Below are 16,842 nucleotides of genomic sequence, written 5' to 3'. Positions count from 1 at the left end.
GCCAATTACCGTGGTGTAAATGCTCCCACCGAGGCCAATTTTAAGCTGCCGTCATGATGTCACTGAGTGCGGAGCTGGGAAGGGATGTGCACAACTGCTTCTCCTGAGCCGGTGGGAGATGGCTCCAGCACACCACTGGGCCTGCGGCACTTCATCCTTCCTCTCCAAGAGGTCACCAACAAGTAAACAGTCACATTTGCTTGATTAGTACGAGCTCGGAGAGGGAGGCACAGAGGCACAACCCGTGACCCAGACTGGGAAAAGGATTCAAGGAGGGCTCCATGTAGGACATGACCTTGGAGCTGAGTTTGGAGAAAGAGTGGGGCGTAGTGGTGAAGGGGGAGGGGAGGGCACAGTGTGAGCAAGGGCCAGAGATACCAGGCACCAAAATGGAGTGGTTTACTAATATAAGGAGTTCAAGGCACTGGGTAGGGGCTGAGATGTGCAAATGATAAGAGATGAGTATGGAAAAAATGGAAGGCCAGGTCCTGAGAGGCATAGATGGAGTTTGGATTTTATTCTGAAGGTGATAGGTTTCCAACAAAGGTTTGAGGCAGGTCAGTAAGAGGAGCAGGTTTGCGTTCATGGAAGCCTTGTGGGGAATTGAAGGCAGGGAGGGGAGACAGGAGGCAGGGAGGCTGACAAGAGGGCTGCTGCCGTGGTCCAGGCGGTTCACACATCTGTCCCTGGAGATGGGAGGAGAGGGCTAGGAGAGCTGGCGGGTGGCTGAATCTGCAGGACTCAACACCGAGCGGATATTTGGGAGAGGAGGCGGCATGGACAGCATCCGGATTCCTGCTGGGGGTGGTGCACTGGGGCTTGAGCAGATTTGGGCTGGAGGACGATGCATTGAGATGCCCATAGGACATCCGGTGTCTGTCCAGCAGGCGGCTGGAGCTCAGAAGAGAGGGTGTCTCCCAGGACCTGTCTCCCTGGGTCTGCACGGAGGGCAAGGCCGCTCCAGGAGGTGGGTGCGGCGGGGGAGGTGCCAGGAGGAGGTCTCGGGGACACAGGAGCTTCCTCATCATCCCCCTCTGGGCTGTGGGTTGCTCTGGGCAGGGGCTCACCTCATAATTCTAGAAAAGAGGCAACAGTGTGTGGGAGAAGGGGAAGGGCAGGCGGCCCAGTGGTCTCCTGGGCAACAGAGGGGAGAGAGGGAGGGTCCAGAGATGGTGGCCTTTCAGGCCAGGGGAGGACAGGGCAGGTGATGACTCTGCGCGTTGCTCCGACTGTCACGGGCCCATCCTGTCACTCTAGATACATGTCCAGAGAGGGTTTCTATTTATAAGTGTGTGAGACCGGCTGTTCAAGGTGAAGGAAGCGGGGGGGGGGGGGGGGGGGCGGAGAGTCCAGATGTGGACTTTTGAGAAGATTCACGGACTCTTTTTGGATTCTGCTGAAAGCCGGGGACCCTCTCCCCAGAAAACACATGCATGCATAGACACCCTAATCGGGGCCTTAGAGAACAAGGGTTTTTATGGACACCTTCCATTCCAAGCCGGCTCCTCGGAGCTCCCAGGCAAGGAGCTGGGGCTGGGGTGCAACAGGACTTGGCTGCCCAGGCCCCAGACTTTCAAAGGATCTCCCTCTGGGGGGAGGGGGGAGAAGGGTGCTGTAAGGAGATGGCCAACTAAAGCGGCGCCCACATTTTTTCCGCATCCTCTGGCTCTGGGCTGCCCCGATTCAGCAAATGCGGGAGCACTGCCTGGGCACAGCACACGAGAATAGAATAATAGGGTGGCAGGGGCAGGGCAGAGGCAGAAGCACCCGGAAACTTAAGTTCTAGCGGAAAAGTCATTCTGCTTCATGGACGATTATGCCAGATGCTGTAAGGGAGGCTTCTGGAGCACAGAGAGAGATGCTCATACCCGGGTCGGGGACTTGGAAGGGCTTCATGAAGGAGGTGGCTTTTGAGATGGGCCTTGAACTCTAAGTGGGATAGGAGCCGAGAAGTCCAGGTGGAAGGAAGAGGGTGAATTCTGGCAGCCTGGCCTGGAAATGCGCAGGGTGGCCCGGGACACTCTGAAGGACAGTCGTGTTGCCTCCTGCCCCCACCCCCACCCCCACCCCGAGGTGTCTGAGCAGCATTGATGCGAGCCCAGCAGAGTGGAAGGAAGCCTGAGATTCCAGTAGGTGTGGGCTGGGCTGGGGGAGCAGCCAGAGGCTATTTTTGTTGTTCAGATCAGAGACAATGAGAGCCCCAAGTCTGGTGGTGGCAGGGAGAGCGAGGGGTCGAGGGGTCGGGAACAGCCACCCCACAGGCAGCATCTGCAGCGGGCACCTGTGGCTGGAGGGATGGGCAGGCCTGAATCCTAGATAACTCCCAGGTTCCAAGACAGAATCCTGGACAGTGAGGGAGCCGGGAACTCGGGGAAGGACAGGTTTGGGAGAGGAGGTGAGAGGGTTTGTTTTGGACGTGCTGCCTTTGAGCTGGCCGAGGGCCACCCCGGGAAGGCTCTCAGACAGGCTGGCTCTCGGGGTGAGGAGCCAAGCTCTTGGGGGAGATTGTTTAGTGTCCTCTACACCCAGTGACAGCTGGAGAGGTGGGAGTGGGGGAGATGGGGGGGAGGCAAGGGGAGGGAGTGGGACTCAAGAATGTTGGCCTGAGAGGAGACAGGCAGCCCTGGAGGGCAGGAGGTGGCCAGCAGCACGGGGTCAGGGAAGCCCAGGCCGGCTGGGCATCAGGCAGGAGGGGTGGCCACCGGCTCAGATGCTGCTCAGGCAGGGCATCTGCTAAGAGGAGGGCTGGGAAGAGGGGCCTTGGAGAGCGCTGGCGAGGTAGGCCCCCTGCTCTAGGCGTGAATGCGCCTGGATTCACAGGAAGGCTCTGCTTTTAGGCAGGGGGAAGGCGATAGGAGGCGTGCAGGAACCAGGGATAAGTGATGGAACGGAATGGGACCCAGGGGAGCCTGAGGGATGAGAGTGAGGTGGAGGTGCAGGTGGAGGAGCGGCTGGCGCCCTGCCAGGAGGGGAAGGGAGAGGAGCAGGCTGCGGACCAGCGCTGTGTGGGGGAGGGAAGGAAGCGGAGCCAGGTCGGGAGTGGGGGTGGGGGCTAAGGGGAGGGCAAGGTTTGGGGCAGCTTCTTGGAGGAGAGAGATGGGCAGTCAGCGATAGAAGACGGTGAATAAAGTGCACAGCAGCCTTTGGCCCCCAGCAGGGCATCGCTCGTCCAGTCAGCAGAGGTTGGTGACTCTAGCAACGCTCAGCAGCTCAGCAATTCGACAGCCGCAGCAGAGAAGCCGAGGGAGCGGGGCCTGGGCTGGGCTGGGCTGGGCTGGGCAGGACAGCCGCCCTCTAGGGCCTGCAGCATGAGAGCAGCTTTGAATGATCCACTGAGCCCTGGCTGGTTTGGCTCTGTGAATAGAGCGTCGACCTGCGGACTGAAGGGTCCCAGGTTCGATTCCAGCCAAGGGCACGTGCCTGGGTTGTGGGCTCGATCCCCAGTAGGGGGTGTGCAGGAGGCTGCCGATCGATGATTCTCTCTCATCATTGATGTTTCTATCCCTCCCTCTCCCTTCCTCTCTGAAATCAATAAAAATAAAAAATAAAATAAAATAAATGGCCCACTGGGCTCTGGGCTGCGAGGTTGTGCTGGCAGGTGAGGGGCGGGGGCCACGGCTCCAGAGTTTTGAGTTGAAGGGGCTTTGGGTTAGCTGTCTCCCAGCTGAGTGGGCACTGGAGGTGCCCTGAACCCGCTGAGCTTGTGTGTTTGCTTGGGGTGGCTTCGGGGAGCTGGTGGGCGATGTGGGGGAGGGCTGAAGCCTCCCCACCCCTTCAGAGGAGGCACTGGGGCACAGTGACATTCCAGCTGGCACAGTTCCAGGCTGGAGAGCTTCCAGGGGGAGGGTGAACAGCAGGGCCACATCTCCACGCCGAAGCCCGTGGGGTTTCCTGGAAACTCCCGCCACACAGGTGTCTCCTGACTTCCCACACCTCCTGGAAGGAGGAGGACCAGGAAGGAGGGGGTCCCACCGACCCAGGGGCCCCTGCAGCACCTCTCCTGGGTGTGTGGGAGCAGAGGCCGGGCTGTCAAAAGCAGAGGGGAGGTGAGCTGGAGAGTCAGAACTGGGGAGCAGAGATTTCAGGGTCAGTGGAGCAGGGAGCCGGGGAGCTGGGGAGGGAGTGGCACTTGGGCAGAGCTGGGGTGACTCATGCAGGCCCCCTCTCCGCTCTCACCTGGCTTGTCCACCCTCTGGAACCTTCTCTGCAGCAGGCATGTCGCTGTCTGCCGAGCCTGCTCTCAGGCCTCCTGCCTGGACCTCTGCAGTCTCCCCTAATTGGTCTGTCTCTCCAGCTCTCTGAGCCATCCGCACGCTGCCACCACTGCAGCCAGATTAATCTTCTTAATACACTGCTCTGCACATCGCCTCCCTCCCCCAACCCCCCCCCCCCCCCCGCAGCCTCAATGGCAGCATGTGCCCAGAGGCAAGTCCAGCCTGTGGCGTGGAGCGTGGAGCGGAGTCATTGGACCTGGCCCTGCTGACCCTGCAGCCTTGTCCCCCACCGGCCCCTCCCCCCTCTGACCCAGGCAGACCAATTAACTCTTGGTCCCCGGTATGCCCGGCCCTTCCCGCCTCTGCACCTTGGCTCACACTGCTCCCAGCTGGGCATGTCCTCCACGGGCGCTCCCCTCCCGCCTGCTCCTTCCCACTGGCCCACTGACCTCGAGCTGGAGCTCCTGGTGCTCCTGGTGCTGAGTGACAGCCCTGCAGGCACTCTGTCCTGCCCTGTGTGAGGCCGCTTCCACTGGCAGTGCCCACGGGGCCACTTGAGCGTGGCTCTCAGCTAGATGTGCTCACAGGCTTGATCTGTGTTCTGCAAGGCAGCCTCGCCGTGAGGTGTTGTTACCCTGTTTCACAGAAGACGCCACTAGGGATCAGAGAGGTTAAGGGACTTGCCCCAGGTCACACAGGTGGAAAGTCCCGGAGTCGGCAGGCCTCCTGTGTTCGGGTTCCATCCCACCTTGCATCACCAGTGTTGTGCACGCTGTGGGCACGGTCAGGGTTCGCTGATGGAGCTGCTGTGGGTGTCAGGGGAGACCTGGTGCTGGGAAGTATGTACAGCTTACCTGGGGCCGCAGTTGCTCTCAGGTGACAGGCTGAGGGAGGGAGGTGTTGGGACATGGGACGGGGGGGATGTACAGTTAGCATCAGCCCTGAGAAGACCTGGGACCTCTGGGCAGGAGAAGCTCGGGCTGCCTGGCCTCAGCTCACCAAAGCGCTTCCTGGGCCTTGACCTCTGTGGGTCGGAGGGAGGATGCAGTCTAGACCCGAGAAAGGACGTCCTGGCCACGGGGGGCGGGGGAGGTGGGCAGCCTGATGGGCTTGTGCGCATCTGCCCCAGGGATGACATGAGGGCACGGGCTCTAGGGGGGGCTGGGGGCCGCGTGGACAGATGCAGAGAAACGCTCGGCCGGGCCTAGCCCTGCACCTAAGCCACCTCCTTTCAATGACCACACCTTTGGGATCAGGCCGTGGAGGAGGCAGGGAGGAAGTGACCTTCTGGGAGGAAGGCACCAGCCATGCGGGCCTGGCGAGGGTGCTAGCAGAAGTTGGCTCCCTCCCCACCCCTTCACCGCTGCGGAGGCCTGGGATCATGGCTCTGGTCCCTGGGGCAACTCTGTTGCTAAGATTGTGTCTCTGCGCCCTCGTCCTGCATTTGCAGAATGTTCCCAGCCTCCGATTTAGTAACTTGGACAGACCTGGATGTCTGGGGGAGGAGGGCTTTTTCCCATGGATCATGGGGGGTCCCAGGGTCCTGGGAGAGGATAGGCCAGAGGTCTGACTCACTGTGCGCCCAGTGAGTGTGTGGAGGGGAGAGAGGACGGGCTGAGGGAGAGGGCCCGGCCCTCCTCCCCACCTGCTTCTCCAGTCCCTGAGCTGCCTGGAGGGATGAGGTGGAGGCTTCAGGCTTTTCTGCTCACCCCCCCACCCCCCCACCCCGCATCCCGACAAGGATCCATCACGTAGGCCTTGGGGGAGCCCTGCACCATCCTTCTGATGAGGCTCTCAGTTGGTTGGTGAGCGTGTGTGAGCATGTGTGTGCCAATGAACACCGGGTACAGACTGTCTCTACCCCAGGGATAACGTTAGGACATGATGAAAACATCCTCCCTCCACACGCCTGGTAGTAGTTGTACTTTTAGGGCTCACTGACGGAGTAAATACACGATAACAAAGACTACAGGGCGTTCAGCTACTTAAAAAAGTTGTATTCGTTTCTATTGTTGCGGTACAATGTATTTGCTCTGTGTACATAATGTACTTCAGTTACGTTTTCAAGTCAACCTGTTCTTTTTTTAAAATATATTTCTATTGATTTCAGAGAGGAAGGGAGAGAGAGAGAGAGAAACATCAGTGATGAGAGAGAATCATTGATCGGCTGCCTCCTGCACGCTCCACACTGGGACCGAGCCCGCATGTGCCCTGATGGGGAATCAAACCGTGACCTCCTGGTTCATAGGTTGACGTTCAACCACTGAGCCACCCTGCCTGGGCTCAACTTGTTCTTTATTCATACATCTCTGTTCATGTGAAATATAATTTTATGTTCATTAGAAGGTACATAGTATATTCAGTCCATCCGGGTATCTGATTCACAGGCCTGTCGCTGTCACCACATTGGGTTTGGTCCTGCTTGGTATTTATTGGAGTCAGAGTGAGGTGGGTTGGGCGCCCTCCCTCGTTCTCCCCACCCTGTGACTTTGAACCTGCCACTCACCATGTTCTTGACTTCTTTTGTTCATCTATAAACCTCCGGTGTGACCGCTGTTGTGTGGATGGCATGAGGTGAGACGCACGAGCCTGGGGACCCGCAAAATATCGCGCCTGCGTGGTCTATGCGCCTCATCTGTATCCGATCCCAGAGCGAACAACTGGGCAGGTGGCAGAGTGACAGGGAGGCAGGCTCGCCGATCACAGCTTCCTGGGAGACTGGACTTGGGAGCACAGAGTGGGGGATCCACCCTCTCAGGAGGGCTCTGCGCCCTGGGCTTTCTCTGTCCTGACATAAGCCCCTCCCCACCACCTGCTCCACGCTCACAGGCAGTGACCAAAGGTCCCGTCTCTCTGTGACCCCGTTCACTAGGTCAGGTGGTGGTGCCCTCTCCTGCCCGCACTTGCCGTCTGGGGAGAAAAGACTCGATTCAGATCTACCGGAGCCACGGGCTCCGTGCCACACCGGCCCCTGTGACAGCCACTCACTCTCTGGGCAGCTGGCTCTCGGCCCTGCCTGCTGACCCTGGCTCTGCCCCCCAGGCCTGCCTTTGGAGAGGACGCATGCCCAGTTGAGAGCTTCTCTCTTCCTGAGCAGCCACGGACCCTCAAATGCGCCTCGCCTGGCGGTCAGAGGCCTTTCCTCCCAATTCTCCCCCCTTCCACCCAGGCTGCTCACACGGATTGGGGCCGGTAGGATCCATTTGGTGGCGTCCAGGGCCTGGCTCCAGGCTTGGGTGACCTACCTGGACAGCCAGCCAGATGAGGCAGCCAGGATAACAGGGTGAGGTGTCTGAACGACGAGGGGCTTCATCTGCTTATTTATTTATTATCCTTGAGCTTGGGCTTTTGAATGGTCAAACACCCCACCCGATGGGCAGTGGGCTCTGCTGAACCAATCATCTCCACCCGGACTTCAGCTCAGCCACACCCCTCCCTTTCTCTCTTTTAAAAAAAAAAATATATTTTTATTGATTTCAGAGAGGAAGGGAGAGAGTAAGATAGAAACATCAATGATGAGAGAGAATCATTGATTGACTGCCTCCTGCACGCCCCCCACAGGGGATCTAGCCCACAACCTGGGCATGCACCCTGACTGGGAATTGAACCGTGACCTCCTGGTTCATAGGTTGATGCTCAACCACTGAGCCACACCGGCCGGGCAAAGGGCTCGTTTCTTGTGCTGGACCTGTAGTGCCTTCCCTCCCCTCTGTTTGGAGAGACCCCACTCACCCTTCAGAGTTCATGTCAAATGCTGGCTGCTGACGAAGGCTTTCCCGGCGTGTCCTTCCCTCACCTTCTGTCCCCGAACTCCCGGATTTACTGTCTGGGTCATGTAGTTTGTCACGGAAGCATCTCGGGCCTCTGGCGGTCATTCAGCTGTGTTGTGTGTGTACGCCTTGCTTCCAGCCAGCTGCTGAGCTCCCGGGAGCAGAGGGCACGGCTGGCATGTTTGTGCAGCCCCTTTCGGGCCTGGTGCAGTTCTAGGCATGCAGTAAGCACTTAATATTGAAAAGAGGAGGAAGGGAGGGCGGTGACTAGTGAGCTGGAGAAGCAGATGAGATGGTTTGTCCTTAGTTCTGATAACCTCTTTGGGATGTGTCCTTAGTCCTCATTCCTGAAGGTCACACAGTGAGTGGATAGAAGGAACCGAGGTGTCCTAGTCTCCCGTAACAGCTTCCGGAGCCTCCTTCTCTGTGACACCCCTTCTTGGGGTTTCCCTTCTGTGTATCAGCACTTTGGTGTGCGTATGTGTTTGTGCGTGACGTTTGTTGGTGCGTTGTCTGGAAGGAAGCAGGGTAGCCAGTAGTTGTCCGAGAGGAGGCTGCCAAGTCCACAGAGTAATTGTGGAGCACGTGTGCCTTTGCCGGTGGCTGTGTGACTGGTATGCGTGTGAGGCCTTGGCAGTCGTCTCGTGGCACGGGCCAGCATCATTGCGCCACTGGCCTGGGCTCGCTGGGCTGACCCGGCAGCGCAGGACCGATGGGTCTCAGAGCTGCCAGCAGGAGGTGGGGAGAGCCCACAGGGCCGGCCCCAGGATCTGAGACCCAGAGCTGGGAATGGTGGGGGGACCCTTTGGGGGAGGGTGTTCCCCATAAGCCTGAGCATCCAGAACCTCTGGCTTTCTGTTCCTGCTCCTCCTCTCCCTGTGGTCCCATGTTTGGGGGGACTGGGGTGAGGGGCTCAGGGACAAGCCACGGCTGCTTCACGCCCGCCCTGCCCTGCAGCCCGAGGAGCTCACCAACGCCCTGGAAATCAGCAACATCGTCTTCACCAGCCTCTTTGCCCTGGAGATGCTGCTGAAGCTGCTCGTGTACGGCCCCTTTGGCTACATCAAGAACCCCTACAACATCTTCGACGGCGTCATTGTTGTCATCAGGTATGACCGCCCCTGCGCTGCCTCTTGCCTGAAGAGCGTCCATGGGGCGGCTTGGGGTGAGGAGCCACGCAGCCTGTTCCAGGGGTCCCACTGACCCACAGGCCCTGCCGCTCCCCCAGGTGGCGACTCGCTGTGCCCCCTGTGCTCCACTCCGCCCTGTCCCTCGGTCCTACCCTGCTCAGGAGGGTCTTGGCCTCACATCTCCTTTGGCCAAGCCCCTTTACGGTCTCCTCTCCCCACTTCTACTTCTTGTCCTCACCCCCACGCAGGCCCGGGTGGGTGAGGACTGGGGAGTTGGCCTTAGAGAGGAGTTGGAGGAGGTCTGAGGCCCAGCCAGCCATCCCTGCTTGCAAAGTGCTTGGAAACCATCTCAGACGCCGACAGCTTGCTTTAGGGTTTCCAACACCTCGGGAAAGTGCTCCGTCCCCTCAAGCCAGGAGCCAGGAGAACTGCTTTATTGCTTTTTGGAATTGGCTTTAGATTTCCTTAGAAGAGAACAAAGCGAATATTCCATAACTTGATGCTGTTGCATTGGCCCATTGAGGGAGAGGGCTGTCCACTGCCAGGCTGTGTGATCTTTGGCCTGGCCGGGAGGGTGGACAGGGCAGGAGCTGTCCCCCAGATCCTTGACATCTCGAAGGCCCGAGGGCTGTGCCAGCCAGTCCAGGCCCCCGGGTGCTGCTGGCCCTTGGTAAAGGGAGGGGCAGGAGGAGGGTGGGCATGCCGCAGGCTCAGGCTCCCGGCCCCCACCCCCTTGCAGTGTGTGGGAGATCGTGGGCCAGCAGGGGGGCGGCCTGTCGGTGCTGCGGACCTTCCGCCTGATGCGGGTGCTGAAGCTGGTGCGCTTCCTGCCGGCGCTGCAGCGGCAGCTCGTGGTGCTCATGAAGACCATGGACAACGTGGCCACCTTCTGCATGCTGCTCATGCTCTTCATCTTCATCTTCAGGTGAGGGCGGGTGCCCGCGGGGAAGGGCCTCAGGGGCGGGGCTGCTGGGGCTGAGCCCCTCTCGTGGCTCCTGTGTCTGCAGCATCCTGGGCATGCATCTCTTTGGCTGCAAATTTGCATCCGAGCGGGACGGGGACACGCTGCCGGACCGGAAGAATTTTGACTCCCTGCTCTGGGCCATCGTCACCGTCTTTCAGGTGCGAGGGCAGCAGGACAGGGTGGGCAGGGGTGGTGGGGTGACCCTGGCCAACGCCCTGACTCGCGCCCTCTGCCCGCAGATCCTGACCCAGGAGGACTGGAACAAGGTGCTCTACAACGGAATGGCCTCCACGTCGTCCTGGGCTGCCCTTTACTTCATTGCCCTCATGACCTTTGGCAACTACGTGCTCTTTAACCTGCTTGTCGCCATTCTGGTGGAGGGCTTCCAGGCGGAGGTAACCCCCTGCCCGCAACGGTCCATTTCCAGGAGGAATCGGCTGCCCAGCCTGACCTTTGGGGGCCTGGCAGGTTCTGCAAGATGCACCCTTCAGATTAGGTGGGGGGCGACTAAGGGTGGGAGGCGCCGGGTCTCAGGAAGCCCCTTGGCACTCAGGAAATGGGGTGCATGTAGGGGGGGATGTCTTTGGGTCCCCAGGTTAGCTGCCCAGTGGGCTTCCCCTTCAAAGTCGGCTAAACCCTTCCTCAGAAAGCTAGACAAGTGTCAGCACACGGGGCGTCTGGATCCCTGAGTACAGGCGCTCTCGGGGACATCTGGGGGGACCCATCTGAGCTGAGGGGTGGGGGGAAGCTTGTGTGCAAGTCATCTGAGCTCTGGCTGAGATGATGAAGATGCCACCAGGGCCCGGGCAGGGCCGAGCTGCCCAGGGTGAGAAATGAGCCCAATTAGCTGCGGGGATGGCAGAGATGAGCGTCCCATTTCCAGCCCCGGCTCCATCACCTCCGTCACAGGCAGCGTCATCAATTAATATTGACTTACATTGATCCCGCCCGTGCCGGGCCGGGGCACAGCCTCCTCCTCTCCCTCGGCCCTGCCGCTCTGCCCACCCCAGGCCCAGCCCCGTGCCCTGCACCGGGGAGGTTGACCCAACCTAGAAACGCTCCAGGTTGGGCGTGGAGGAGCGCTCGGTCCAGTTCTCTGTGGGTGACCCGGATGGAAACTCCCGCTGCGGCCTGGTCTATAAATACCCGGCACACGGTGGAAAAACAAAAATCTATTTTCCGCCTTTTCCCCAGCCTTGCGAGGGAGGGCTGCTCCCCGAGGGCCAGGCTGGTGGGGTGCGGGGGCATCTGTCCCTCACTGGCCTCCTCCGGCGCCCCCTGTAACTCTGTAGCTCCCCATTGTCGCCTCTCCTCCTGCTGGGTGAGTGCGGGCTGCTGGTGGAGGCCTGCCTTGGTGACGGCCGGGCCTCTTGCAGTGGGGAGGGACATTGGTGCTCTCCCTGCAGCAGGACACGGACTGGGTGGTTCCCTGGGGCGTGAAGGGTTAAGGGGTGCCACCATGCTCCCACAAAAGCCAGGGTCTCTATGGAGACCCACCATTCTCAGCCACTGCTCTTGGCCTGTGGGAGGAGCAGAGTGGGGACACGGTCCTTCAGCCCCTCCCAGGCCACAGCTCCTGACAGCCAAGATTCCCCTAGAATAATTGCTGTGGAACTATGTGGGGGGAACTGGAAAGCACCCCAAGCCTGTTCTGCTTCCCTCAACTGGCCAATAGCACCTGGGCAGTCCTGGCGGTGCCCAGCGCAGACAGCCCCCTCCCACCGCGGCCTTTTTCAGCGAACACCTTGTTAAATCGAGTGCCGCTGAGCCGGCCCGGTTGCTAGGCAGCAGCTACGTCTGTGTGTGGGAAGAGAGCAGCCTGGCCCTCGGGCCTGGCCTGGTCACTCTGGCCCTGCTCGTGGCCTGTGGCTGCCTCAGCCTAAGGGGCCAGCCAGGACCTGGGGCCTCAGCCTCCTCAACCTTCAGAGGACAAGTGACTCCTGGGAGGGTCTCCAGCAGGGCCTGCTGCTTCGGGTCTGGGCGGGATGGAGACAGGATTTCGGCACCAACACCCGCTCCGTGGGGTGGGCAGTGGCATGGCCCTGGAGGGCCTGCAGAGGGGCTGGGCCAGCTGCTCACTGTCCTGCACGTGAGCCAGCACCTGGGTGCAGGGGGGGCGCTCGATGCCGGTGACCTGCATACCTCCAGAGACGCCTGCCTCCTCCTGTACCGAGTTTCAGGGGGCTGCCCCCGTGGCTCTGGGAGCCCCACAATCTGGCAGGGGAGTCTGGTTCCTGCCGCTGTGATGGCATGTGAGGCAGCCCACCTCGTGGAGGAAGTGGCTGCCTTCATTTCTTTGGATGTCATTAGCAGGAGCCTCGAGAGTGGCCCCCTGCTGGCCTTGCCACGCCGCCAGGGGCCGGAGCCGGCTGGCTGTAGATTTCCTGACTTGCAGGGGGCAGTGCCCTGAACCCCTGTATATTTATCATCCACACACTTAATTAAATGAACAGGCAGCAGGCCCTGTGTGAGGCCATTAATTGATATTAAACAACATCATAGCTGTCATCCCGGTGTTCCTTGTCACATCCCATCCCCCTTGGAGCAGCAGGACCCGTTCTGATGGGGAGGGACGAAGGCAGAAAGGATGGGAGTTAGGAGGCCTGTTCTCAATCCTGACCTGACTTCCACCCACTCCTCCTTCCCCCCTACTCCTGCCCATTCCCCAAGCCTGCTGCCTCCCAGCCGGGAAGGGGGAGCTGGAGTCTCAGGTGCGAGGCCCCGAGGCACCTCTGACTCTCTGTATGACGTGCACAGTCTTTCCAGACCTGGGGTGCCTCCTCTAAGATTGCTTTGGCAGCACCTGCTCCCCGCCTGGCGAGGAAGCAAGCTAGTGTTCACGAAGCCGGCCCGTGATGCCTGGCACACCCGGCGAATGGTGGCTGCTGTTAGAACTTCCCGGGGGCTTGATCGCCTTTCCTGCCCTTGTCCCCATCTTCGTGGCCTCCTTCCTCACCCTTCAGATTCATTCTGGCCCTGGAGCCTGTGGCTGAATTCTGGAAGGCCGTTCTCTCCCCTTTCTTCCCCCACCCCCGTGTCTCACGTCCCCTGCTGTCGGGTTTGCACCGCTCCTTCTCTCCCTCCTCCTCGGACACTGCTGATGTTTGAAAGCCTGAGCGCCTGTGACCAGCGCCCGTCCCCTGCCTCCCCCTCTCCCTGTAGGAAATCAGCAAACGGGAAGATGCGAGTGGACAGTTAAGCTGTATTCAGCTGCCTGTCGACTCCCAGGGGGTAGGTACGCGATCCTGAGTCGGCATGCCCCCGCCCCGTGCCCCCTCCACCCGGCCTCCATGTCTCTGTGCTCGTGTTCACGCTCAGCTCCTGTGCAACCTGTGGTCGCCGTGGTGGTCATTGGTGTCGTGAGGCTGGCTTCGATTTTAAGTCCCTTCCCCCTTGAGGACATGGAGGAGAGGAGCCTCCTTGCCTCTGCCCCCATCCGCCCGCAAAGGGCATGTTCCGCCGCCGACAGACCGGCGGATGGAGGGAGAAGGAAGGGACTTAGAATCCTCTGTGTGCACGTGTGTGGTGCACCTCGTGTGCGTGCCGACGCAGAGGGCCCCCGGGAGTCCCCGTCGCCGGGCCTCAGTGGAGTCCCATCCGTGGCCCAGACCGTGCTCCCCCGTCTCTCTCGCTCCCCCCTTGCCCGGAGCCCCTGTTGGAGACCCCACTAGCTGCCTCAGCTCAGGACATGTCTTTGGAGGATGAGGGGATAGGGATGACTCTTGCCAGAATGTGCCAGTTTTAAATCCACTTCCCAGTCTCTGGCCCCTCGTCCTCCCAGGAGGTCCAGCAGGTGTTGGGGGGACACTCCTCTGGCCCCAGCGCTGAGCCTGTGCCCTGCTGTTTCCTGCACCGGCACCCCGATTCAGGGCAAAGTCAGGGTTCCCGCAGGACCCACAGAGCTGCACATCCCGAGCAGCCCCCTGGAGATCCCACTTGATAATTAAAAGCTTTGTTAGGGACGCAAACGGAGTTAATGAAAATGATCCCCTGAGATGCCAATTACGCAATATTTATGTCCTTATCAAAAGTAGCAATCAAGTATTTTTTAATAACTTCTTAAGGAGAAGTGTGTAATTACTGGGGAACCTACTGACCTGCTAAGAAGGAAGAAAAAACTGTCCCAGAGACAGAGAGAGAGGTAAAAAATGGGGCCAGGGGAGGGGTGGGAGCTTGGGTAGGGTATAGGGAGAAGCAGGGGGACCGAAGTGGCGTCCTTGGGCTGAGCCGCTCTGTCTGGGGTCTTTCAATTTCCTTCTGGGGTCCTCGGGACTGAGGCTCGGGGAGGGCAGCCACGGAGGGAAGGCAAGGGGTGCAGGTGGCCTTTGGAACTGAGGCTCTAGTGACCACTCAGGTCCCCGGCTTCCCCTGGCCCATGCCACCACCCACCCAGCTATCCTCTCTCCCCTCGGCCATTCTTGGAGCCAGTCCCAGCCAGGCTGGTTGTGCTGCGGGCTCTGGGGCTAACAGTGGCCTTCTCTGAGGTGTGGCTGGTGGGAGGCACAGGTGTTAGGGACCCTGGGGAGCCCCGGGCCCCAAGCCTGGGTGGTCTGGTTGATGCCAGTGCATGTCTTGTGCCGTGGTTGCTGGTCCCCGTGGCCTCTATGTAGTGTGTGCGTGTGAAGACAGGGAGACCTCCGTCCAGCCCGCTGACCCCTGCTGGGCCAGCTCCCTAACGGCCCGCTGCTCCCCTCCCCTAGGGAGATGCCACCAAGTCTGAGTCAGAGCCTGATTTCTTCTCCCCCAGCCTGGATGGCGACGGGGACAGGAAGAAGCGCTTGGCCTGTGAGTATCTGTCCTGGGGCGGGTGGGGGGGGGGGGGGGGCGGGGTGCAGGCCCTGGCCCAGCTTTGAGTGGACTCAGGGTCTCCCCATCTCTCCCCCGCAGTGGTGTCCCTGGGAGAGCACCCGGAGCTTCAGAGGAGCCTGTTGCCCCCTCTCATCATCCACACGGCCGCCACCCCCATGTCGCTGCCCAAGAGCTCCAGCACCGGCCTGGCTGAGGCGCTGGGCCCTGCCTCCCGCCGCACGAGCAGCAGCGGGTCGGCGGAGCCCGGGGCAGCCCACGAGATGAAGTCGCCGGTAGGGGTGCCTGTGGATGCCCGATGGTGGGAGATGTGAGGACATCAGGAAGGGAGAGAGGATGAAGGTGGGCAGGCCTGAGCAGATGCCCTCGAGCCATGAGTGGATGAGCCCCAGGAGGTCGATCAGGGCTGGTAATGCAGGCATGTGGAGAAGCCGTGGCCTTGGGTTCAAATCCTGCTGCTTCTGTTCCTGAACTGAGTGAGGCTCAACCGTTGAGCCTCCTTGTAAAGTGTGTGTGTGTGTGTGTGTGTGTGTGTTGATACCTCCTTAATACCTTATCGTAATAGTAGCAAACCCCAGCTGGTCACTGATTCCAGATGCTGCTCATAGTGTCCTAGACACGTTGAACCCTCATAGCAACCTTATGAGGTAGGTGCTGTTACTATCCCTATTTGGGGACCTGCACCTCAGGTTGCCCAAGTGATTTATGGGAAGCTCCGAAGCCAGTAGGTGACGGAACCAGCATTTCAGTCCAGGAGGCCAGTGTCAGGGCCAACGCTCTGACCAGTGCTTTATACTGCCACCAGCTGGTATCAGGCTTCTCTCACCAACTGAATATGGAATAGGTGCCCATGTCCCATCTAGTTTACAGGTGAGGAGCTGAGGTACAGAGAGGTTCAGTAACTTGGCCACGGTCACACAGCCGGTTGGAATAAGCCTGGACCTGGACCCAGGCATCCGACACCAGGCTCCTGCTCATCGAGACTCCGCACCTGGTGTGATGCCAGGAGGCTCACAGGAGATGGGGTGTCTGTGGGGGATGCAGGGCCACGTGGCCCTGGCTGAGGCCACCCTCTCCTCTGCTCATCCCCAGCCGAGTGCCCGGAGCTCTCCGCACAGCCCCTGGAGCGCAGCAAGCAGCTGGGCCAGCAGGCGCTCCAGCCGCAACAGCCTGGGCCGGGCCCCCAGCCTGAAACGGAGGAGCCCGAGTGGGGAGCGGAGGTCCCTGTTGTCGGGCGAGGGCCAGGAGAGCCAGGACGAAGAGGAGAGCTCAGAGGAGGAGCGGGCCAGCCCAGCAGGCAGCGACCGTCGCCATAGGGGCTCCCTGGAGCGGGAAGCTAAGAGCTCCTTTGACCTGCCAGACACGCTGCAGGTGCCCGGGCTGCACCGCACAGCCAGCGGCCGCAGCTCCGCCTCTGAGCACCAGGGCTGCAATGGCAAGTCGGCCTCGGGGCGTCTGGCCCAGGCCCTGCACCCCGACGACCCCCCACTGGATGGAGATGATGGCGATGACGAGGGCAACCTGGTGAGGCCCCTGTGGGCACAGTGACTGCTCCCCCTCATCCCCGACCTTGAGTGAGAGGAGCTATGCCTGGCCTGGGGCAGGGGTGGACAGCCCCTCCCAGCTCTATGGCATTCAGGAAGTTTACCATCACACCCAAGGGATATCAGGGTGCCGGCCCCGGAGGCCGAGCTTCAAACACCCCCTTTATTCCCTCTCCTGGCCTCGCTGAGCCCCAGATCCTCATCATCCCCAGGGCTGTGTGTCTGCGGTCCTTGGTGGATATGAATGGTTTTGGACAGATGTGTATGAATCTTTCATGGTCCTCCCCCTGTGACTCAGAAAGACCCATCACTCATCTCTCCAAACTGACGCCTTCTCCTGTCCCCCTGTCTCATCTGGACCTCATCACAGCCTCGACTTCACACCCATCCTTACCCATTACCTCCCCCCCCCCC

At 60.3% G+C, this 16,842-nt stretch overlaps 1 protein-coding gene across 16 annotated transcripts in view; it reads left to right on the top strand.

The window, feature by feature from the left end:
* The window catches only part of CACNA1G (calcium voltage-gated channel subunit alpha1 G), a 63,271-nt gene that overhangs the window by 20,767 nt on the left and 25,662 nt on the right, over nt 1-16,842 (top strand). For 10 of the 16 annotated variants that reach the window (XM_070395273.1, XM_070395284.1, XM_070395280.1 and 7 more), the window contains exons 10-17: nt 8,942-9,093; nt 9,854-10,039; nt 10,122-10,236; nt 10,318-10,473; nt 13,241-13,309; nt 14,779-14,863; nt 14,966-15,159; nt 15,977-16,408. In XM_070395273.1, coding sequence (XP_070251374.1) covers nt 8,942-9,093; nt 9,854-10,039; nt 10,122-10,236; nt 10,318-10,473; nt 13,241-13,309; nt 14,779-14,863; nt 14,966-15,159; nt 15,977-16,408 — 1,389 coding nt within the window. The remainder of the gene's footprint in view (nt 1-8,941; nt 9,094-9,853; nt 10,040-10,121; nt 10,237-10,317; nt 10,474-13,240; nt 13,310-14,778; nt 14,864-14,965; nt 15,160-15,976; nt 16,409-16,842) is intronic. The other 6 variants (XM_070395288.1, XM_070395286.1, XM_070395276.1 and 3 more) reach the window with 1 other exon arrangement.

This window comes from Myotis yumanensis, unplaced genomic scaffold (genome assembly GCF_028538775.1).
Source record: "Myotis yumanensis isolate MYYU_CA2020_CCGP unplaced genomic scaffold, mMyoYum1.0.hap1 SCAF_16, whole genome shotgun sequence".
Classification (NCBI taxonomy): Eukaryota; Metazoa; Chordata; class Mammalia; order Chiroptera; family Vespertilionidae; genus Myotis; species Myotis yumanensis.
Note: the sequence above shows the minus strand (reverse complement) of the source record. Positions and strands in the feature narration are given on the sequence as shown.